The 19994-nt window shown below is 36.4% G+C and overlaps 2 protein-coding genes across 2 annotated transcripts; one reads left to right on the top strand and one right to left on the bottom strand.

The window, feature by feature from the left end:
• Positions 1 to 2987: 2987 nt before the first annotated feature.
• On the top strand, positions 2988 to 11067 carry LOC113777608 (mechanosensitive ion channel protein 2, chloroplastic). The gene is made up of 14 exons (XM_027322757.1): positions 2988 to 3070; positions 3548 to 3738; positions 3843 to 3902; positions 4676 to 4833; positions 5847 to 5970; positions 6060 to 6157; positions 6251 to 6364; positions 6763 to 6823; positions 7692 to 7841; positions 8002 to 8112; positions 8407 to 8574; positions 8689 to 8802; positions 9245 to 9301; positions 9739 to 11067. The coding sequence occupies exons 2-14, from the start codon at positions 3661 to 3663 to the stop codon at positions 10717 to 10719; spliced, it is 2274 nt and encodes a 757-aa protein (XP_027178558.1). The 5' UTR covers positions 2988 to 3070; positions 3548 to 3660; the 3' UTR covers positions 10720 to 11067.
• A 1355-nt stretch (positions 11068 to 12422) lies between these two features.
• On the bottom strand, positions 12423 to 17360 carry LOC113778194 (O-fucosyltransferase 31-like). The gene is made up of 10 exons (XM_027323509.1): positions 16852 to 17360; positions 15523 to 15585; positions 15362 to 15443; positions 15123 to 15193; positions 14912 to 15000; positions 14587 to 14790; positions 14013 to 14283; positions 13650 to 13877; positions 13331 to 13528; positions 12423 to 12978 (listed from the first exon to the last, which is right to left on the bottom strand). The coding sequence occupies exons 1-10, from the start codon at positions 16978 to 16980 to the stop codon at positions 12769 to 12771; spliced, it is 1545 nt and encodes a 514-aa protein (XP_027179310.1). The 5' UTR covers positions 16981 to 17360; the 3' UTR covers positions 12423 to 12768.
• Positions 17361 to 19994: the final 2634 nt, after the last annotated feature.

The raw sequence follows: 19994 nt of genomic DNA, 5'->3' as shown, positions 1-19994 counted from the left end.
GCTGCTTCATCTGCCGGCAAGAGCAAGGAGAGGAGGCAGGAGGAGAGGGAGAGGGAAAATATGAAAAAAAGAAAGGGGCAGAGGGAAGGTGAGAAGCGGGAAGGGAAACAGGGGAAGGGGAAGGGGTAGAGAGGGTGGCGGGAGAGGGGAAGGGCAGAGGGATGGCGGGGGAGAGGGGAGGAAAGGGATGGTGGGCATAGGGAGTGGTGGGGGAGGGAGTGGGAGGGGTGGCGGGAGAAGAGGGGAGGAAAGGGGTGGCGGGGGAGGGAGAGGGAGGGGGAGAGGAGAAAAGGAAAAAAAACAAGAAGAAGAGAGGTGGTGCTGGCGGAGGTGCTGGAGGTGGGAGGCAGAGGTAACGGGGAAGGGGAAGGGCGGGAGGAAGGAAGAAGAAGAAGAAGAAGAGAGGAAAGAAAAGAAAAAGAAAAGAAAGAAAAGAAAAAGAAAGAGAAAAGAAAAGGAAAAAGAAAAAGAAAGAGAAAAAAAAAAAAAAGAAAAGGAAAAAAAAATTTCACCTTACAAAAACTTCTACAAAATTTTTCACATTACAAAAACTTCTATAAAAAAGTTTTTCACCTTACAAAAACTTCTACAAAAATTTTTCAAAAATTTCTACAAAAATTTTTCAAAAATTTCTACAGTGCACTACATTAAAGTTTTAGACAAACTCCCAAAAAACTCAGGTTCCAAACAGGCCCATTATATCATTTACTATATGTGTTACTATTGCTGAGAAAAAAAGACCATAGATCATTATTGATTGTAAAATAAAATAGTAACTTATCGAGACTTTTAAACGAATCAAAATATATTATGCTATGAAATTATGTTACGTATTTTTTATAATCTCCAAGTTGAAATACAAATCTCTTTTTTCCTATCTCTTCATCCACTTTGGAAGGAAAAAATGCAACTGTGTTTGGATTAAGCATTTGTTAGGATGCATTTTTTTAAAAATATAAGTTTGTAATGTAATAATTTATTGAAAATAGCTTATATATGATTAAAAAAAGTGAATAATGAGAAAACTTTTTTTTAATAAACAGGTTGGGTCGGGTTGGTTGTTTGGCTTCGGTAGGTCATGTACAATATAATTATCAATGTTTTAAGCGCAAAAAACCTCAGCGGCCATTAAATTATTGGCGAGGTCATGTTTTGGCCATCGAATTATTTTTTGTCAATAATTGGCCACTAAACAATTTAATCCGTAAACCCGTGACCATTTCGTCATTAATTGCTCTTAAGTTCTGAAATTAGCATTACACGTGGCAATGCCCGAGGGCAATTTTGTCCAGCAACTATGCGACCTTTTTCTCCCCTGAATTTCTTTCCTCAAACAAGCTCTGGACTTTATACATGAAATTGGTTGGCTCCTCCGTAGAAGTAAGTTGAAGTTTATATTGGGTCTTCAAGATCCCAACTTGGATACATTTCCCTTCCAGCGTTTCAGATGGCTTATAGAGTTCTCAGTCGAACATGATTGGTGTGCAGTGGTCAAGATGCTTTTGAATGTTCTGGTCAACAAACTCATGGGTGAAGAAAAGCGCTCTTCAATTGAAGATGCACCGCTGGAAAATGGGTTGCTCCATAGAGCTGTTCGACGAAATTGTAGGTCCATGGTTGAAGTCCTCATAAGATACCATCCAGATGCATATCTGAAAAAATAAGTCCAATCTGCTATGTATTTAGACCGATGTCAAAGGCCTTGGGGGCTTGACTCCTCTGCACATAGCAGCCGGATGCGACGGAGCTGAGCAAGTGCTGGATGCATTAACTGATAATCTTGGATTGATACGGCTCTTCTTAATATGCATACTGTTATTAGCGGAACATTACTTTTGGAAATGGAAAAATAGTGTTCAGATCCCTCAGTGGAAAAATACGGCCTTCCTAATATCTTTGATTTGTGGTTGAAGATTTGGGGCTCCCAATTGAGTCCATATTTTTTCCTCCACATAATGTTCTATTCGGTGATTGTTTGAGGAAAGAAATTCAGGGGAGAAGAAGGTCGCATAGTTGCTGGACAAAATTACCTTCGGCATTGCCACGTGTAATGCTAATTTCAGAACTTAAGAGCAATTAACGAAGAAATGGTCACGGGTTTACGGATTAAATTGTTTAGTGGCCAATTATTGACAAAAAATAGTTCGATGGCCAAAACATGATCCCGCCAATAGTTTAATGGCCGCTGAGGTTTTTTGCCCATGTTTTAAAATCCAATTTGGACCAATCGATCGAATCAGTTGAACCATCAATTGGCCTGTTTTTCGATCTAGATTAGGTTTGAAAACTAGTTATTATCAATTTTACATTAAACTAGTTGAATCACTCAGTTCAACCATCGAACCGTTGAACTGAAATGGTTTTGTGAGAACTAGTCAGTTCAACATCCAACATTAATTAAACCAATAATTTTGAATTTAGTTAACTAATCTCATTAATGACATTTCAAATTTAATAGTTTATCAATTATCCATGTATAATTATCTTAAATTAATTAACAATTTAACAATTATTGTCTTATTCTATTCATTTCTCTCTCTTCTCCATAATTACATATTAACTCTAGTCTAACATTTATGACATATAATTGGCTATATTAATTTTTTTTAAATCTTGAATGCATGTCATTTATTTGTTAATGTCTTTTAAGTTTTTTATTTTTTCATATAAACTAGTACTCATATAATTTAGGGAAATTAAAAATATATGAAATAATACTATTTAAATACCTTTAACTTATAAAAGCTATTTTTGAGTTTCAAACAAATAATACCACTACTTAGAAGAATAAAATGAGAATTCAAATGATTATATTTAACACTACCTAACCACAAGTCCTCCTGCGATGGTACCCACATAAACAATAAGGAAAATTCTCCAATTTCCACTTGGCAAGAATATGCCCAGGCATTACTGCGGGACCCACTCAACCCAGAGTAATATTCACGGCCTCACTATAAAAAAAAAAAAAAAAGATTCACGGCCTACCCCGCCATCTGACTACTATTTTCTCCGCCGGAGACACCCTACAACCACCCCTTGCATTAACTCCACAGCTCTCTAGTGCCAGGTACCAATCGACGTCGTTTTTCCCCCTCCTTTAGTTGTACTTCAATTATAATGCAAAAAAATTATAAGTTAGTTATTTTTTCTTCAATTAAATTTCTTCTTGTTCAAGGATTAGATTAATTACTAACTACGGAAATGTTTATTGACCATCAATAAGGATTTCCCTACTTTTTTATTGGAGGAAATAAAACCCTAGGTTCATATTTGGCTTTGTTTTCTTGTAAGTGATTATTTTTCTTTCTGTGTCTGACTGACAAACCTTCTTGAGAGAACAGGTAGGGAAAACTGTTGTAGATGACCGAGAAGTATTTTTGGATATGTGCGGAATGTTGTGGTTTATGGTTGAGGTGAACGAATGGAGAATCTATGATAAAAGTTTAATTTTGAGGCATTTTTATGTGAAATTGAATAAATTTCAGATTGATGATGGGTTTAAGGTGGAATTATTGATGGATTTATTCTCTGTAATCTTTTGCAGGTTATTGGGAAAAGGGGCTGTGAAGATTTATCCATTGAATACTGAGGATTTGTCGATAAAGACGGATCATTTTTATGCTGCCTGTTTTTCAAAGTTTTTAGCTTTGACCACTAATGGCTGCTGCTGGTTCTTTGCAACTTTCCCATGAATTGGGAATTTGCAGGAACCATGTATGCAATAAGCAGTTGCTGGTACAGATGCTTATTTTCAGTCACCGTTATAGTTTGATCTACCTTTGTTTTTTTTTGTTTTTTTTTCCTCTTACGGATAATTGTATCAATGTGCTCTGCTGCAGAATGTAACTGGAGGATGCAAAACTTACTTTCTTGGCAGCAATTTTACATCACTTATTTTGGTACTGTTTTCTTGCTTTTGCGAATTTACTTTATGCTTTGCTTTATTGGTGGTGTTACCTGTTGGAGTTGAATGTGTAGGTTCATCAAAGGGGGAGTTTTGTCTAGGATCATTTGTATGTTACAATGTTTCAATGCTACGAAGATGGATTTAGCAATTTAGTTATGATTTCTATGTTGGTTTATAGTGGTGAGCTTGCTTGGGGATTGACTTCTACTCAATTCTTCCTGTGGACTTTAGTTTGACTGTGCTAGGAGCGTCATTAACAGAGTTGGAAAGGAATTAGAATGCAGTTTTGATGTAAAGATTTCTTTCTTAAGGAGAATTATTTGATCCCTGACTTGATTTGCTTTACTACTTGTTCCTATTGCTAAACCTTCTTACCATAGGGAAAAAAAATGAAGAGAAAAAAATCAAGAACAAGAATAAGGAGAAGTTTGGCTTAATTTGGGTCAGCAGATTTATAAGCTCTGTTTTATACTAAGCTTTAGGGACTGTTCTGTTGAACTTATCGAGCTTCCTAGTCTGACTCGTGATATCCTCCCTCTCGTTGGGATATATTTTCTATAACTCAAGGGGAGATTTTATTGGTATCTCATTGAAAACTATGCTATATGCAATTTGAATTTTGAGGGTTAAGAGCTGCTATAATTAATTTTTGGTACAGCATTCTATCTTTGTGGTTTGCATGGTTTTGTTTATTTGCATGATGAAATTTGAGATACTTCTCCATGCCATGAGCAGACCTGACAGTCTCCCTTTTTTGCCTTCCAGAGGCGAAATTCTTGGACTCCTCAACTTTCGACCAGATTACGTTGGCAGACTAACTCTCTCCCTTACAAATACTATCAGTTCAAGTGTTACTCTTCACTAAGTCCTGGCCCCTCCTTCGACATTTCCACTGTTAAGAATGTCGCCTTAACACTAACAAGGTAATTGTTGGATTTGGGCTTCATTTCATGTTTGCCTTGAAGTCCAAATTTATGCATGTGTTGTAGAATTTTTTTTTTTTGCTTGCATATGCTATCATCTGTTCAGGAAATTGTCTGATAATTTATAACTATTTGCATGCATATGCTATCATCTATTCAGGTAAAACAACAAGAAATTCGTAAAATTCAAATAGAAAGGGAGTCAGATGCAGATTCTCAAGTTTCCTTTCATCAATGCAGCCTTAACTACTTGACATAAATGAAAATGTAGTATGATTGATAGATCAGTCATTGGCTAAATCCTAATGTGGTTCCAAAGAACATTGCTTGGCGGTAATTGAGGCAGGTTGTGTGAAATATAAATATTATTTTTGGGACCTCAGTCTCTTAACTACATGCTTCTTAATTAAAATAGGAGCATCAATTTTAGACTTGTTAGTGTACTCTATCATTATCCATAAAATCTGATCTTTACCTTCGGTTTCACCTAGATTTGGTAAGAACAGTGTGAAGGTATGGGAATTGAACATGCAAGTAAAATTGGAAAATGGAATGCAACTCAGAGTCATGGTCGCTTCATTTGTTTATGGCGCTAGCAGCACTTCAGGCTCAATTGCAAAATTTTTAGCTATGGTATGAGATCTATAGTCAGCTGTGACCAAAAATTGTTACTTAAAAACGTATCAAGTAAATGTTGATAGTGAATTGTTCCTTGCAGTCTATTAGACTTTGTCTCATATTCCATTGTGTTGATTTTTGACTTGAACTGTTGCTTTTTACAATTAGTGCTTCCCGATGATTGTGTGTTTTTTGAAAAAGTGCTTCTAAGTTTCTAGAAGATTCATTAGTTACAGTTTGGTTCAAAGTATATTGGATGAAATTGAAAAATTGGATATTGCAAACTGGAAAAAGTTTGATAAATTTCACCCCGTTTCTAAATGGCTGTTAGTTTCCCACCATGTCTTTTATTGCAATTTTTTTCCTCACTTTTTTTGTTTAAACTTGACAAGCAGGTCATGCAACAACTTACAGGGTAGTGCTTTGGTGAATAAGTTGGTTCCTGCAGTAGGTTTAGTTATTTTTGCATTATGGGGTCTTGGGCCACTTATGCAGCAAAGCAGAAATATATTTCTTCACGTATGCACTCATCTCTACTTTCCTTTCACAAAATTCTTTCTTCTATTTGTGCTGTGCTGTTGTTAATTATAAATTCCATGATCTTGCAGAAGAGTGATAATAGTTGGCAAAAGAGTAGCACGTGTTATGTTTTGACCTCTTATCTTCAACCATTGCTGCTATGGACAGGGGCTTTACTTGTCTGCAGGTTAGTATATTCATTCGGAAGATGAACTGTCATTTGATGAGAGTAACAATCATGTGACTTGCCGTATTCTTAATATACTGACTTTTTCTACAGAGCATTGGATCCAGTAGTTCTTCCAACCGAAGCTAGTCGAATTGTCAAGCAACGGCTGTTAAATTTTGTAAGATCATTGTCGACAGTTTTGGCATTTGCCTATTGTTTAACAAGGTGAGTGATGTTCGTTGCAGCTCTAGTTTATCAGAAAATTTTCTTGATTGCTCTAAATGGGTCGATATAAATTTCCGGCCCACTTCTGGGACTTTGTAGAGTTGATAATATTGGTTCTTCTTGAGCTTCATTGGACCATAGTTTAAGATCTGTGTTGAATCACTTTACATTTTTAGTCAATTTACTTAAATTCTAGTAATTATGTGTAAAAATTTGTGTACTATGTTTTTGTAGAACTGAATTTTAACTTCTTTTGGCACCATTCTCTTGCTTTCTAAGGTGCCAGTTATTTTTTTTCTTGTTTTATCTTGTATTGGATTTCCAATTCAGGTCAAACTGACACTACATTTCTGATGGCTTCTTATGGAACTAAGCAGCTATTGATATTTTTTTTGCAGTGTTATTCAGCAAGCACAGAAGTTTTTTATGGAGACAAATGAACCTGCTGATAGTAGAAATGTATGTACATGTGATATATCTTGCAACATGCTTCAATTTTACTTTTAAATCCTCTCAAGGACAAATTAGCTAACATTACTAGAACAGCATGGATTTTACTCTTTTAGTTCTTGTAGTTATTGAATTTACCGGACCAAAATTTCATCACAACTGAGGCTATTTCTCTTCTATATTTCCACAGTTCAGGTTATGGATATTTAAGTAGTCATATTTTTGAGAATCCTCTAAAATTTTGCTCGATTTTGTGTTGTCCGACTTGATGTGCTCGTGATATTTTTTTTCCCCTTCATTCATCAAATCATTCATGGTACTCCTGTTGTTTGGTAATCAAATCTCATGTAGCTTCCTTATAGTGCGTAGAGTTTAGGTGCCATCAATCTAAACAAGTCTTGAGGTACAGCTTGAACAAGTGGAATTTTTATTCGTGCACCTAAGTAACATCTCCTGCTGCACATTCTCTGTAGCATGCCTTTCCGCCTAGGCAGGTTGGTTGAATTGAATACCAATAGACAGAAATCACAAGATGCTAGTCAATCATCATGTACTCTAACTAAATCACTATGCAGGAAATGTATCCATATTTTTTCTGATGCCAGTTATTGCATTTATTTTGCTTTTGTCAGTTTATTCAGCTTTTCCTGCTGGCGCATGCTTTTTTAGTTTTCTAAATACAGTCTGGTTGTATCATGTGCTTGTATTTTCTTTAGTCTTGTACTCTGTTATTTTCGTTCGAGCAGATGGAATGAGCTTTTCTGATGTCTGCTTATAAGAATTTTTAATGAAGAATACGGGAACCAAGAACAAATGGAGGCAGCGTTTGTAGTTGTCTTGGTGATGTAAACTATTAGGATTTCTTGCTTATTTGCAGATGGGCTTCCAGTTTGCGGGAAAAGCTGTATACACTGCCGTATGGGTTGCTGCTGCCTCATTGTTCATGGAGTTGCTGGGTTTCTCAACCCAGAAATATCTCACTGCTGGAGGGCTTGGTACTGTCTTGATAACACTTGCTGGTCGTGAGGTATGATTTAGATGTCTTTTCTTCTCAAGGGTTTATCCTTTTTCTAGTTGCAATTTCTTTACTTGGTCCAGGGATCTTGGTAGATTTACACATATTTTAAACATGATTTTATGCTTGTTTTGTACTTCATTTGAATTGTTTCTGCTGTTATTATGCGCAGATCTTTACCAATTTTCTTTCAAGTGCAATGATTCATGCGACACGGCCATTTGTTGTGAATGAATGGATTCAGACAAAGATTGAAGGCTATGAAGTTTCTGGTACTGTCGAGGTTGGTATTTTGGTTCTCTGCAACTTCTCCCGCTGTATTTTACTTCTTCTAGGTGAAGAAGGGCTGAAGGAAGGAGAGAGAGAGAGAGAATATTTCTGTTCTGAGATTTTTTTTTTTTTTTTTATGGACGGACTACAGAGTGCTGTAGATGCACCTTAAATTTTTCCGAAGTTGATTTATGAAATTGGTTTTTTGGGAAGAGAAAATACTCCCAGAACTTTCTTGGTTTTCTTTTTGCAGACTTTTAGTAAATTTTTCCTTTTTATCTGTATTTATGTCTTTGACATTTTGCAGCATGTAGGGTGGTGGTCACCAACAATTATAAGGGGTGACGATCGCGAAGCTGTTCATATTCCAAACCACAAGTTTACAGTCAATGTTGTCAGAAATTTAAGTCAAAAAACTCATTGGCGGATAAAAACTCATCTAGGCATCAGTCACTTGGATGTGAACAAAATCAACGTGAGGCCAGATTCTGGTTATACTTACCTTGGAATGGACCAAACTTTTGAATTTTGGTGTTGTTTTCTAAACTTTGACAATTGACATTTCTCTTCTTTTTTTTTTTTTGGGCAGAGCATTGTTGCTGACATGCGCAAAGTTTTGGCAAAAAATCCCCAAGTTGAACAACAGAAGTTGCACAGAAGAGTATTTCTGGAAAATATTAATCCAGAAAACCAGGCCTTGTTGGTCAGTTTTAACTCTTGAATTCTTACTTGCTGTATGTGTTTGTTCAGTTTATGCAACTGCTAGATCTAAGGTCGCTTAACATGATTATAAGGATTAACGGATGTGTCTGTACTTCGTCTATTAGCCAATAAAAGTTCTGACTGCATATGGTCTTGCATTCAATTGACTTTTCCTCCATGCCTATTAAGATGAGAACTTCCCATTCCTTTTCTGTTCAGATGTTGTTCTGTTTTAACTCTTAAAGAATCTGGCACCTTTTTGCTTATTGATAAACCAAAAATTTACTACCTTCCCATATCAAGTCCTGCTGACATTGTGTCAAGAGGTTGAAAATACTTAAATACTCATGTTTTCTGTTATTTGAAGTTTTTGTGTTCACCAGGACTCTTTCAATATTACAGATTTGGAAAACTTTAATTGATGTATCATCTCCATTTTGCAGATCTTCGTCTCGTGCTTCGTGAAAACCTCTCATTTTGAAGAGTACCTATGTGTGAAGGTGAGATGAAAATTTTGTCAGAATTCCATTTAGTCAATACTGGGTCAAAGTGGTGCGGTATTGTTCTATTGATGCACTGTTATTTAAAATACAAGCATGAGGATTATTGAATTTCTTGTTACTCACAGTTGAGCTCTGGCATTGATGGAAGGCATGAGATACATGTTAGGGAACTGAATATACAGAAAAGATAAGCAAATAGCTTGATTAGTTACAATACAACTGTGCTAGTAAACTGCAGCTGCTTTTAAAAGTCATCTCCTGCAGTAATGTTTGGTTGTGTGACTGAACATAGCTCGGCTATTTACCTTTAATGCGTTTATTAACTAAAAAAGTAAGCAGAAGTTGTTCCAACACTCCAAATGGGATTCCATCATGTTCTAAGTTGGAAATATGCAAAGATCAGCTAACTTGGTTTCATTTTTCATGAGAAACAGGAGACTATAATGTTGGATTTGCTTAGAGTCATCCGGCATCACCGAGCTCGACTTGCCACTCCAATCCGTACAGTTCAAAAAATATACAACGATGCTGATATGGAAAATATACCATACGGGGATTCCTTCTTTGACAGGGAGACAGCACCAAAGCGTCCATTGCTTTTCATTGAGCCCCCTTATAAAATCATCAATGGAGAAGAAAGGAAGAAAACAGATGGTCGATCAGTTCGCGGAAGTGGTGGAGAGGATGGCAAGGCTACAGTGAGGCGAATACCAGATACTAAGGCTGAGGGTAGAGGTGGAACAAATCAAGGTTCTGATTCTAAATCTAAAGAAACACCTTCATTTAAGGCAAAAGAGACATCAGCAACTGATTTGCAAGCTGATACCAAGGTTGGAGAAATGTCGAATCCTGATTCCAAAGAGGGGGTCTCCAAAGTTGAAGCAAAGCCTTCTGCGGATCCAAAAGTCAGTGATAAATTTCAGGTCAAAACGTCATCAGCTGGAACAAAGAGTGAAAGCAAGTCAACTGAATTGCCAACTGTTGACTCCAAGATGCCAGCTGATGGCAAAATTTCCAACAAAAGCCAACCTGCAAAAGCTGTTCAGGGCGGTCCTATGGGCAATGCTGCTGGAAATACATCAACTAACTTACCAGAGCATGGAGGCGAGAAACCAGCTACCACATCCTCTACCAAGCAATTGAAGCAAGAAGATGATAGGCCACCCCATTCACAGCCATCTTCAACAAAACCTGTCATGGAAGAGAATATTGTTCTCGGCGTTGCTTTAGAGGGCTCAAAGAGAACGCTTCCAATCGAAGAAGGCATGGTTTCCCAACCAAATTCTTCTGAACTGAAGGAACTGGCTAAATGTCACAGTGGCAACGGTACTCCACTGGTAGACAAGGACAAAAAGGAGATTCAACAATCAGAGAGTTCTAAGTCCGCTTCTGATCAGTTGGATCAGCAAGAGTAATGGGCTTTTGATTGCTCTATTGTTGGCTTAATCAACAGAAGTTGCGAAGCCCTCCTTTGTATCAGGCTGCATTTCTCACTGACTTGTTAGTCGCTATAGCAAGATTAAACATTGTTCTTTTTAGATCACTAGTTAGGGAACTCGTTGCCGTTATCCAGTCGCCTGTATATACTAAACAGTATTCGGATCAAGAGAAAGAATAGAAAAAAGACTTAAGTGAAATAATAGAGAACAACCATACATCAGTGTGAAAATTTTTGCTATTTCATTGATGTCAGCTGCTGGTTTTGCAATGGTATGTTCAAGAATTAGCACGATGCTGCATCCTATTGCTGTCTTTTTTTCTTTTTTTTTTTGAATTATTATCTTTTGGCTTTAATACTGTGAAGTTGAAGCGATAGGCACTTGCTTCTTCTCCCAGCATTGTCTTGATAATTTGACTCGAGCAACTTACCTCCAGCTTTTCCATTGATATTCCTGTCTCTCTGTACCTGGTATCTAGCATCAATCTTTTTTGTTCGTTCATTCGTCATTGTGTTAATTTAGAATTGTAGATTAATGATAGATGTTTTCTTATGAGGACATGCTTTTCACCTACAATTTGTGCAAGGAAATTACTGAAACATGGAGCTGCATCAACAAACGAGACTGCACACATCTTATGACAGAAAACTATGAGAGCATTTAAAAAAAAAAATATACTCCAGGTCTTTAATTTAATGCCTTCAATGATCACAGTCTTCTTCATCCTCTTGTATACCAGCTACAATCCCCTCAATCAAAGTTTCATTAGATTCTTCAACTTCAAATCTCTGTTCCGGCCTTGTTCCCTAGATGATTTGACTAAGAATGGTGTCCCGTGAAAGGATGCCTTTATTTAGCTGTCGCTCATCTGATGTAGGGACATCTGCTCCTCCTTTTTATATAGTACATGTTTTGATAACTATTTATACAACTATTTTCCTTTTTTATTTAAAAAAAAAAAAAAAAAAAAACTAACTACGCTGCACATCTTCCTTTTCTTTTGGTTTAGCTCAAAATTTCTATTTGTTTATTGCTTTACTTTTTGGTCGTATATGTTCAATCATTATAACAAATCTCTGTTAAACCCTTAAATGGAGTTTATAAAATTTAGCAACAACACGTACACATCACAAATAGCTTTTCGCATGTATCAATAATGTAAAGACAAAAAAAAAAAAAAAAAAAAAGGAGCATCGAACTGCGAACTTCTTACTTTTATAATTCTACCAACCTTTTTCAAAGGGTAACTCATCATCAATTTCTCAGCCGACAAACTTTCCGCTTGTTTTTCAGGTCACGGAGGGCTAAAAGCATAGATGCTGCAACACATGTATAAAATAAGCAAGCAAAAAAGGTTTAATGATTATGATTAATCATTAGTTGATTTGCTTTGCTGTTCCCATTTTCTCAACGAGATTTTCAAGAATCATGTGAAAACTGTCCCACATTGTGATTAATGGAGACACCAGAAGTAGGAATGGATCTTGCTTTTTCCAAAATTATTCTTTTTCTCGACAAACCATCAAGTTTAAAGGACCTTCTCAGTGAATGTACAATCCAGGTTGGCAAGAAAAGCACATTTCACCAGCAAGAATGGGTCCATAATTTTAGGCCTTATGTCATTTCAATCAATGGTTAACTGTCGTGGGCCTATGACAATTTCCTTGATGAGCTGTGTGTTCCCTTGGACAAAAAAATCAATCACATAAATGAATGGTAGTATGATACAAGAGAGCTTTTGTCTTTGATAGGCTATTCATGATTCTGCTATCAATTCTGACCAAACAGAACACAACCCCACATTCTACTAAAGTCTCTCTCACTCCCTATCATATATATCTCACAAGTGAAAATAACACGAATGGCTGTACCAGAGGAGGGGTCGCACTTTATTCCTACTAATCACTTATTCCTTCTAACATAAGCCAACACAGCTAATAGATGCATGTACGGATGGTAAAATCTGAGAGGGCAGGCACCAGTGGTAGCTAATTCTTCAATCCAAGAACACTAGAAGCAGTAGTATTATGCTTGGCACATGCAATCAGGAGCAGGATAGGTATAAAGGGACTGCTCTTTTTTGCGTAGTCTGATAATCCCTTGTCTATTTTTATGGCCTTCAATTATTGCCTCTTGGAACTCAGGCCAAGTCAGGTTTTTATTTAGGAAGAGAGGGCCTAACAATGCCATGTTAGGCCTTATGGTCTTCATATTGATATAAGTTCGATGTCCCACCTGTACAATTTTCAACATTTTATTAGAATCAGTGTATTAGAAGAACTTAAAAAGGACAGGATCAGCAGAAATAGCAGATTTTGAACGTTATCAGACAAAATGAAAGCTGTAATAAAAGTTGCAAGTAAATTCCTCAACTAAACTGCACTTTCCTATAATAAGAATAACCTCATGTAGTAATTATAGACTTAGATTCTGCAAGTAAGTTTTGGCTGAAACTACTTTTGAACAAATTCTTGAGTCCATGGAAACTACTTTTAACCCCACCCTCTCCTGCAAAGGAAATATCTCTAATAAAGAATTTTGGTCACAGAAGTGAAATTATATAGTGGCAATTAGCTGTACATCTTACCATGGCATTGTGCATATTTCCTGGAGAAGCAGAAACAAATATATCGCTGTGCATGCTGACATAGTAATCAACCGCAGCTAATAAGGAAGCTTTTCCTTTAATCTTGACTCTTTCCTCTGAAGACGCAAGGCTCTTCTTATCTTCCATAAGCGGGAACAAGCTTCGTAGGGTTGAAATCCTGGCTTCGCCACCATAGACCTGGAAAGGATGATACAGCTAACTTCAGAAACCATGGATGAATACTTTTGTAAAGTAAATCTAAGCTTTCAAGCGGTAATTATAATGTTTAGTATATTATGATGGCTCCAATAATACAAACCTTATGGGATGCCAGATATAGGCGGGTATTGTTGTCAAATCCCAAAGCTGCAAGCACAAGTCCAATCTCTTCTGGTGTCAGTGGGCACCGCCCCTGACTTCTCAACTCCTCATCAGTAAATTGAGAATTCAAGACCCTTCCTTGCCATATTACTTGGCGATACTTTGCCAAAGCCAGTTTTTCAGCCTTGCCCCCTCCAAAATCACAAGCTGAATGAGCAGCCATATCCTACAAAAGTAAGCCGGTCAAGGAGGAGTGAAGACATGGAATGCAATGCAGAGACATCCTCGGCCAAAAAGATATGTTGCAAACTATTATCTGATAAAGATGTTAATCTCTATTTGCCTGAAGATTCAACGATACCTTATCAAACCGAAGATGTAGGACAACAAACTTCCCTGCTGCCTGGTCGTCTCTAGAACCACTAACCTCCCTGATGTAGTTATCACCCACCATCTCATTCCTGCTAGGGGAATACCTTAGGCGACTGACGAGAGCGTCTCCAAGAGCTCTGATGTGAGGCACAAAAACTAAGGCTTGAAAGTTCACTTTGCAGCGCAAGCGTTGGATTTCCATAGGCATGTTGTCAAAGTCCAATCGGTGAGAAAATGGAGCGATTGCGGCAACCCCGTAGCTGACGATTTTCAGCAATGTTTCAGTGTGTCAGTGGAGGTTCTTAAAGCGAGTGACGGCTACTTATACAACTAATAGGTCAGAAAACAAATTGAACACAAGTATCCAAATGGGCAGACTTTTTGTTCCCAATTCTTCTAAAAATCAGAGGAACAAAATATATCCAGTTTCAAACAAATCATATAAGAATTGCATAGTTCAAACCTTAATGAACTAACAATTTACAATAAACAGCATTCTTTGGTGATAAAAAATCCATTTGTTGCTCTAATTTTCAAAGAAAAACTTCAAGTTTTTCACCAACCTTTGCAGGACAGGCAAGACATTCTCCAGATACCAATGAGCTGAAGCACGAACAGGAGCTGTTTTAATTCTGGTAGATCGAATGGCTGCAGCATAATACTCCCGAGTGCTCCATGAGTATTCATCAGGCAACTCCTTAACTACACGAATATCATCTTTAAGTACGCTGATGAAGTGATCCACATCAAAGATTTCCATAAATGTGCTGCAGAAAGAATGCAGAGAGTGTGGGCCATTTCACCTAAATAGTTCATAGCAACGCTACTGCAAAAATCTCCAAAAAAAAAAAAACAAATTTAAATCAAAAGCAATTTCTTTAGAAGGACCTTGAATCTTGCCAAACAGGGTTGACTTCCAGATAAGGGATAACAAGGGTTGCATTCAGAATTTTTGCAACAGCAACAGCATCACAAATCTGTTCTAGACAACAAAAAAAGTATTAGGGAATATGCAGATCCCAAAAAAAAAATTTTGTAGTTGCATAAGTTGTGCTTTTTGTTTTTGCACTGAGCTAGTGAGATAACTGTTAAAGCTTACCCCCATTCTCTGCTGATTCAGTCCGCCATCTAGGAACACCTGAATGTAACCTTCTGATGATTCAGGCAATCCTGGTTTAAAAAAAAAAAAAAAATTATGAAGTCCATCAAGGAAGATCAACAGAATAATCTTTATATACGTATTGCATGCCACAAATTTAAATCTCACCCCTAAACAAATATCTTAAATAATGTACAGCTACTTCAAAATTCTGTCAAAAAACCCTTTTCACCACTTACTTGATGCTATGCCCAAGACTTTGCACGTTTTCCATTCTTGTTTAGGCAATGGTGTCCATAATTCAGACTGCTGCTCAAGTGACTAAACAAGAAAGGACATAAAATACTAAATAAAGATTTCTAGTAAGAGAAATTTTCAAGTATACTTAGTAAAGGCTTACAGTTTCACGCTGCAAAGCACCCTTGAGTAGACGTGAATGCCTAGGTTTTGGAGTATTCCACTCCTGCAGAAAGAAATTAAGTAATGAATAAGTGAATTTCAATTGGTTTAAACATCTAAGTACAAACACTGAGCTAACTAAAACAGGTTAATATGCAAATATGGCCATAACTCCATAATTCCGAACATAATCTAGGTTTGATGTGAATTTAAATATCACTTAGCAAACAACTCTATACTATAGCATACCCTATTGATCTAGTTGCTTTAGAGATGTGCCAAAGGACACAGGCATGCGTACTAGGATTAAGCTAAGTCTTTTTCAATGTCATTTGGTAACAATTATCCAATTATGCCATCAAAGGAGAAGCAATAGGACATTACCAGCAGAATTACATCATTTCAAGCCAAGCAACAACTAGTTCACCCCTTCATGCTTTGCCAACTTAGCTCGGAAACTCATTAGACTTCTCCTAAACCTATGTTAAGTAACCTACAAAAGAACTAGGCAAATTACTTAAAACATGTTATCTTGGATGACATAATGCTCTGGGGGCTATTGACTAAGGAGGATTTTAGCTAGCAGAGTCTCCCTTTTCCGTAGACCATGTAATACCCCTTAAAACGAAGGGGGAAGACACAAAGAAAAATGAAAACTCCAACCCAATCCCCCTCCCCAAGCTAGAACTCATTTCTCATTTTTGAGTACTAATTGTGTCTCCATACCACCACAAATCAGTTGACATTTTACCAATCCCAGCCAAGCACATCCAATTCACCAAATGCATAAAAAAGATTCAGTCAAACACATCAAAATACTTTTGCCCAGAAATCTGATTTGAGTTGCAAATAATCCATTACCATACAGCAACGGGGCAAAATTCCTTGCCTTGAGAACTTTATGACCATAATTAACAACCCTCTTCACGACTTGCCACTTTGGTAATAGAATCCATCAAATTCTTTTAAGTGACAGATATGAATGATGATAGCAGTATCCACAAACAAAGGCTTCACCGAACTTCTGATTAGGTATTCATTCTAAAACCTAGATTTCTACCTACTCGCTCATAAACTCATAAGCAAATAAACAAACTTCCCTTCTAAAAATTTCACAACACTACATAAACGATCGTGTCTTTTTCACGTAATTATTCCTCCAAAAACAGACAAGGCAAAGCTTCAAAAAACTTCCCTTCAACCACAACTCAACAGAGAGCACAATTCAAAAAAGTCTGAACAAGCAATCCACCACTGAGAATAACAAGAATTAGCTTAACAAAAACTACTTTCCCCTACAAATTACATAAAAACTTCAATAGAAACATACCGAGATAATGGATGGTGAAGCATGGCTCAAAGGGGTAAAAAGACTAGGAAATAAAATAGGAAGAAGCAACACAAAAAGAATAGGCATAGCTCCTCTTCTGTTGTTCTGACGAGGGGGATAGCGTCCCATATGAGCAGTGGCTTTGCTCAAGCAAGCTCAAGACTTGATTTTGATAAATAAGGAACCACCAAGTCACAATCTTGAACCGCTACCCAAGTGATTCTCATGGAGGGGAGACACAGTAAAGAGGGGCCATTATCATTACCAACCTCAGCGAGAGCAGCAGCTGTAGTTAAAGCATCTCACATGGGCACCTCTCTCCACATCTCTCTTTTTGTGTATATTGAAGGGAAAAACCCACAAATCTTAAAGGCACCAGCTGCCTAAAAAATATTGAGTTCCTCTCCTTTTTGCTTGTGCCTAATGATAGTGATAAACGCTTATATGTAAATGGTGTCCTCTTCAGATTGAGAGTCCAGCCTCCCAACGGATAGATTTATTGTTACAACTTACAACAACAAAGACTAGTTCTGCTGCTATTTCCCCTAGATTCTGTCATATGGGTTGGGAGTGAAAACCGAAAAGTGAAAAAAACAGCCCACCGAACTTTGGAGGGTACGTGGCAGCAATAGAACGAGGCACAGTGTCTTTTGTCGTCCTCGAGCTTAGCTATGCTTTCTCAGTTGGCTGGTTTACTTTTAGCTTTGGATTCATATTGGCTTTTATCGCAATAGCACTTCATTTTTGCAGAAATGACAATGGGATTTGGACCCTTTCGGTTCACCACCGACACTTGGACGGGCTAGAGTGATCCGAAGAATAATACCACCAGATTTATGGTGCCCTTAATCATTAATGCTCACTATTTGGTGTTTTTGGGGGGGAGTGGGTGAGTTGGTGTAAAATGTGGTGAATCGGAAATGCATAAATCTTTGTTTAGAACTCCTATGTTCCGATGTGAACTATAGGAAGACTTTTGCGTCTTTTAATCCTTGCATTGGAATGTGTGGTCCTTTGTATAAAATGGGAGACAAGGAATCCAACTACCTATCTATCATCCAAGAAACTTCTCTTTTGGTTTTGGTACATCTCCCGGGTTTAATTTCATCATGGTTCTTGAGTCCCGTGTATTTGGTTCTGAGATTAGTACCTTGCTTGATTTTTGATTTGGAATAAGTGATTTCATAAACTTCTTTAACCATATAAATTCTTGATAATCTAATAAATTCTTGATACAGCGTTTAACCATATAAACTCTTAAAATTATTTAAGAGCTATGGTGAATTAATATTCATGAGTATAGTACTCAAAATGTGCCGTAGAACTCCCATAAACTTGGACAGAGGAATGTGCAAATGACTTTTATCCCACATTTTTGGAAATACTTTGGTTTGGATGAGGTTTATATGATGTTGGGATCAATTTTACCACTCCCATGGCTATCTAATTTTATATTTTCTACAAAATTGGGATAAAGTTGGCTGGGATAATCAGTCATTATTGTATATTTTCTCTCTCTAAAATTGCAATGGCCGATTCAGATCCATCAAGGGAGTTGAGGGAAGCATGTTGAGAATAATCAGGGGCACAGATAATTACAAGTCCAATTTATTTGCTGATAAACCAATATTCTCGCACGTAAAGAGTAAAATAAGTAAATAACCTTATACTTTCCTTTGTTAGGTTTATTAGAATATATATTTCGTTGTAAATTACCGCGTAGTAAGATAAAATATTATCTTGCACCCTTCAAGTACATAATAGTAACAATTTATTTTATAAAATTTATATTCATTTTGAATTTTGAATATCTAAATTTGAAGTATATCCATTCCCTGTTTTTCAATAATGCATGCAGAGGAATTTAGTAAGTATCTATAAGTTGAATCAAAATCGGATTTCCAGAGCATGGATTTTATATTAAGGAAGTCATAATACTCTCAACCTTCTACTCTGTACTAGTACATAGAATCCTGTGTGTTTGAATAGAAGATTATTTGAAATATTATTTAAAATAACTACTATAGCGTTTTTTGCAATGTGATGATGTGATGCGTATAAAATAAAAAAGTGATTAAAAATATAAAAATGTGTTTGTAATGCAAGAAAATAATTAGCAAATTATTGAAATCCAAACACATTTTGAAATATTTGGATGGTGGGTTATTTGAAATATTATTTAAAATAATTAATTTATCACTTCAATTGTTTATATGATGTATGTGAAATGAAAATATGATTGGGAACATAAAAATGTATGTTGGAAGATGTATTTATAATGCACGCAAATAATTTTTTGCCAAATAAGTATTATCCAAACACATTAATTAATTAATGTTTTCTAGCCATGAACAGCAAAATTAGATATTCCTACCACAAAATTAGTTACATCAACACTAATTGCAAATGCAATTATGCAATAAGTGATTTCCCACTTAACCTCTCTTTCAACAACCATAAATGAGGTTATAAAACTAAGTTAAAGGCACTAATAGAGATGTGATTTCAATAGTTAGATCAACACTAATTGCAAATGCAATTATGCAAGAAGTGATTTCCCACTCAACCTCTCTTTCAACAACCATAAACAGGGTTATAAAACTAAGTTAAAGGCACTAATAGAGATGTGATTTCAATAGTCAATCCACTTATATTTATAGGTTATATTCCCACCACAAAATTAGTTACATCAATACTACTCCCTCCATCCCACTTTGATAGTCCTGATTTTTTTTCACACAGTTTTAAAAAAAGTACTCCTTCCGTCCCATTTTGATAGTCCTGTTTCTTTTTTCACACAATTTAAGAAAAAGTAGTTAACTTTGTTGGAAAAGTAAATTTAGATTGCTATTTTCCTAAAATACCCTCACATTAAATATGATACAACTTTGTGGGAACTTGAATTGATGGTAAAAAAAGAATCAACTCTCATTAAATGAGGTAGGTTTATAGTAACAACTACTTACATTGAATAAGGGTATTTTAGGAAAATTAAAATACAACTACATTCTTCAATTGGAAAGTAGACTACAATTTGGGACAGATGAAAAAGGAATACAGGACTATCAAAGTGGGACGGAGGGAGTAGTTAACTTTGTTGGAACAATCAATTTAGGTAGCTACACCCTCACATTAATTAGAGT

This window comes from Coffea eugenioides, chromosome 7 (genome assembly GCF_003713205.1).
Source record: "Coffea eugenioides isolate CCC68of chromosome 7, Ceug_1.0, whole genome shotgun sequence".
NCBI lineage: Eukaryota > Viridiplantae > Streptophyta > Magnoliopsida > Gentianales > Rubiaceae > Coffea > Coffea eugenioides.
The sequence above is the reverse complement of the archived record's forward strand: the minus strand, read 5'-3'. Positions and strand labels throughout refer to the sequence as shown.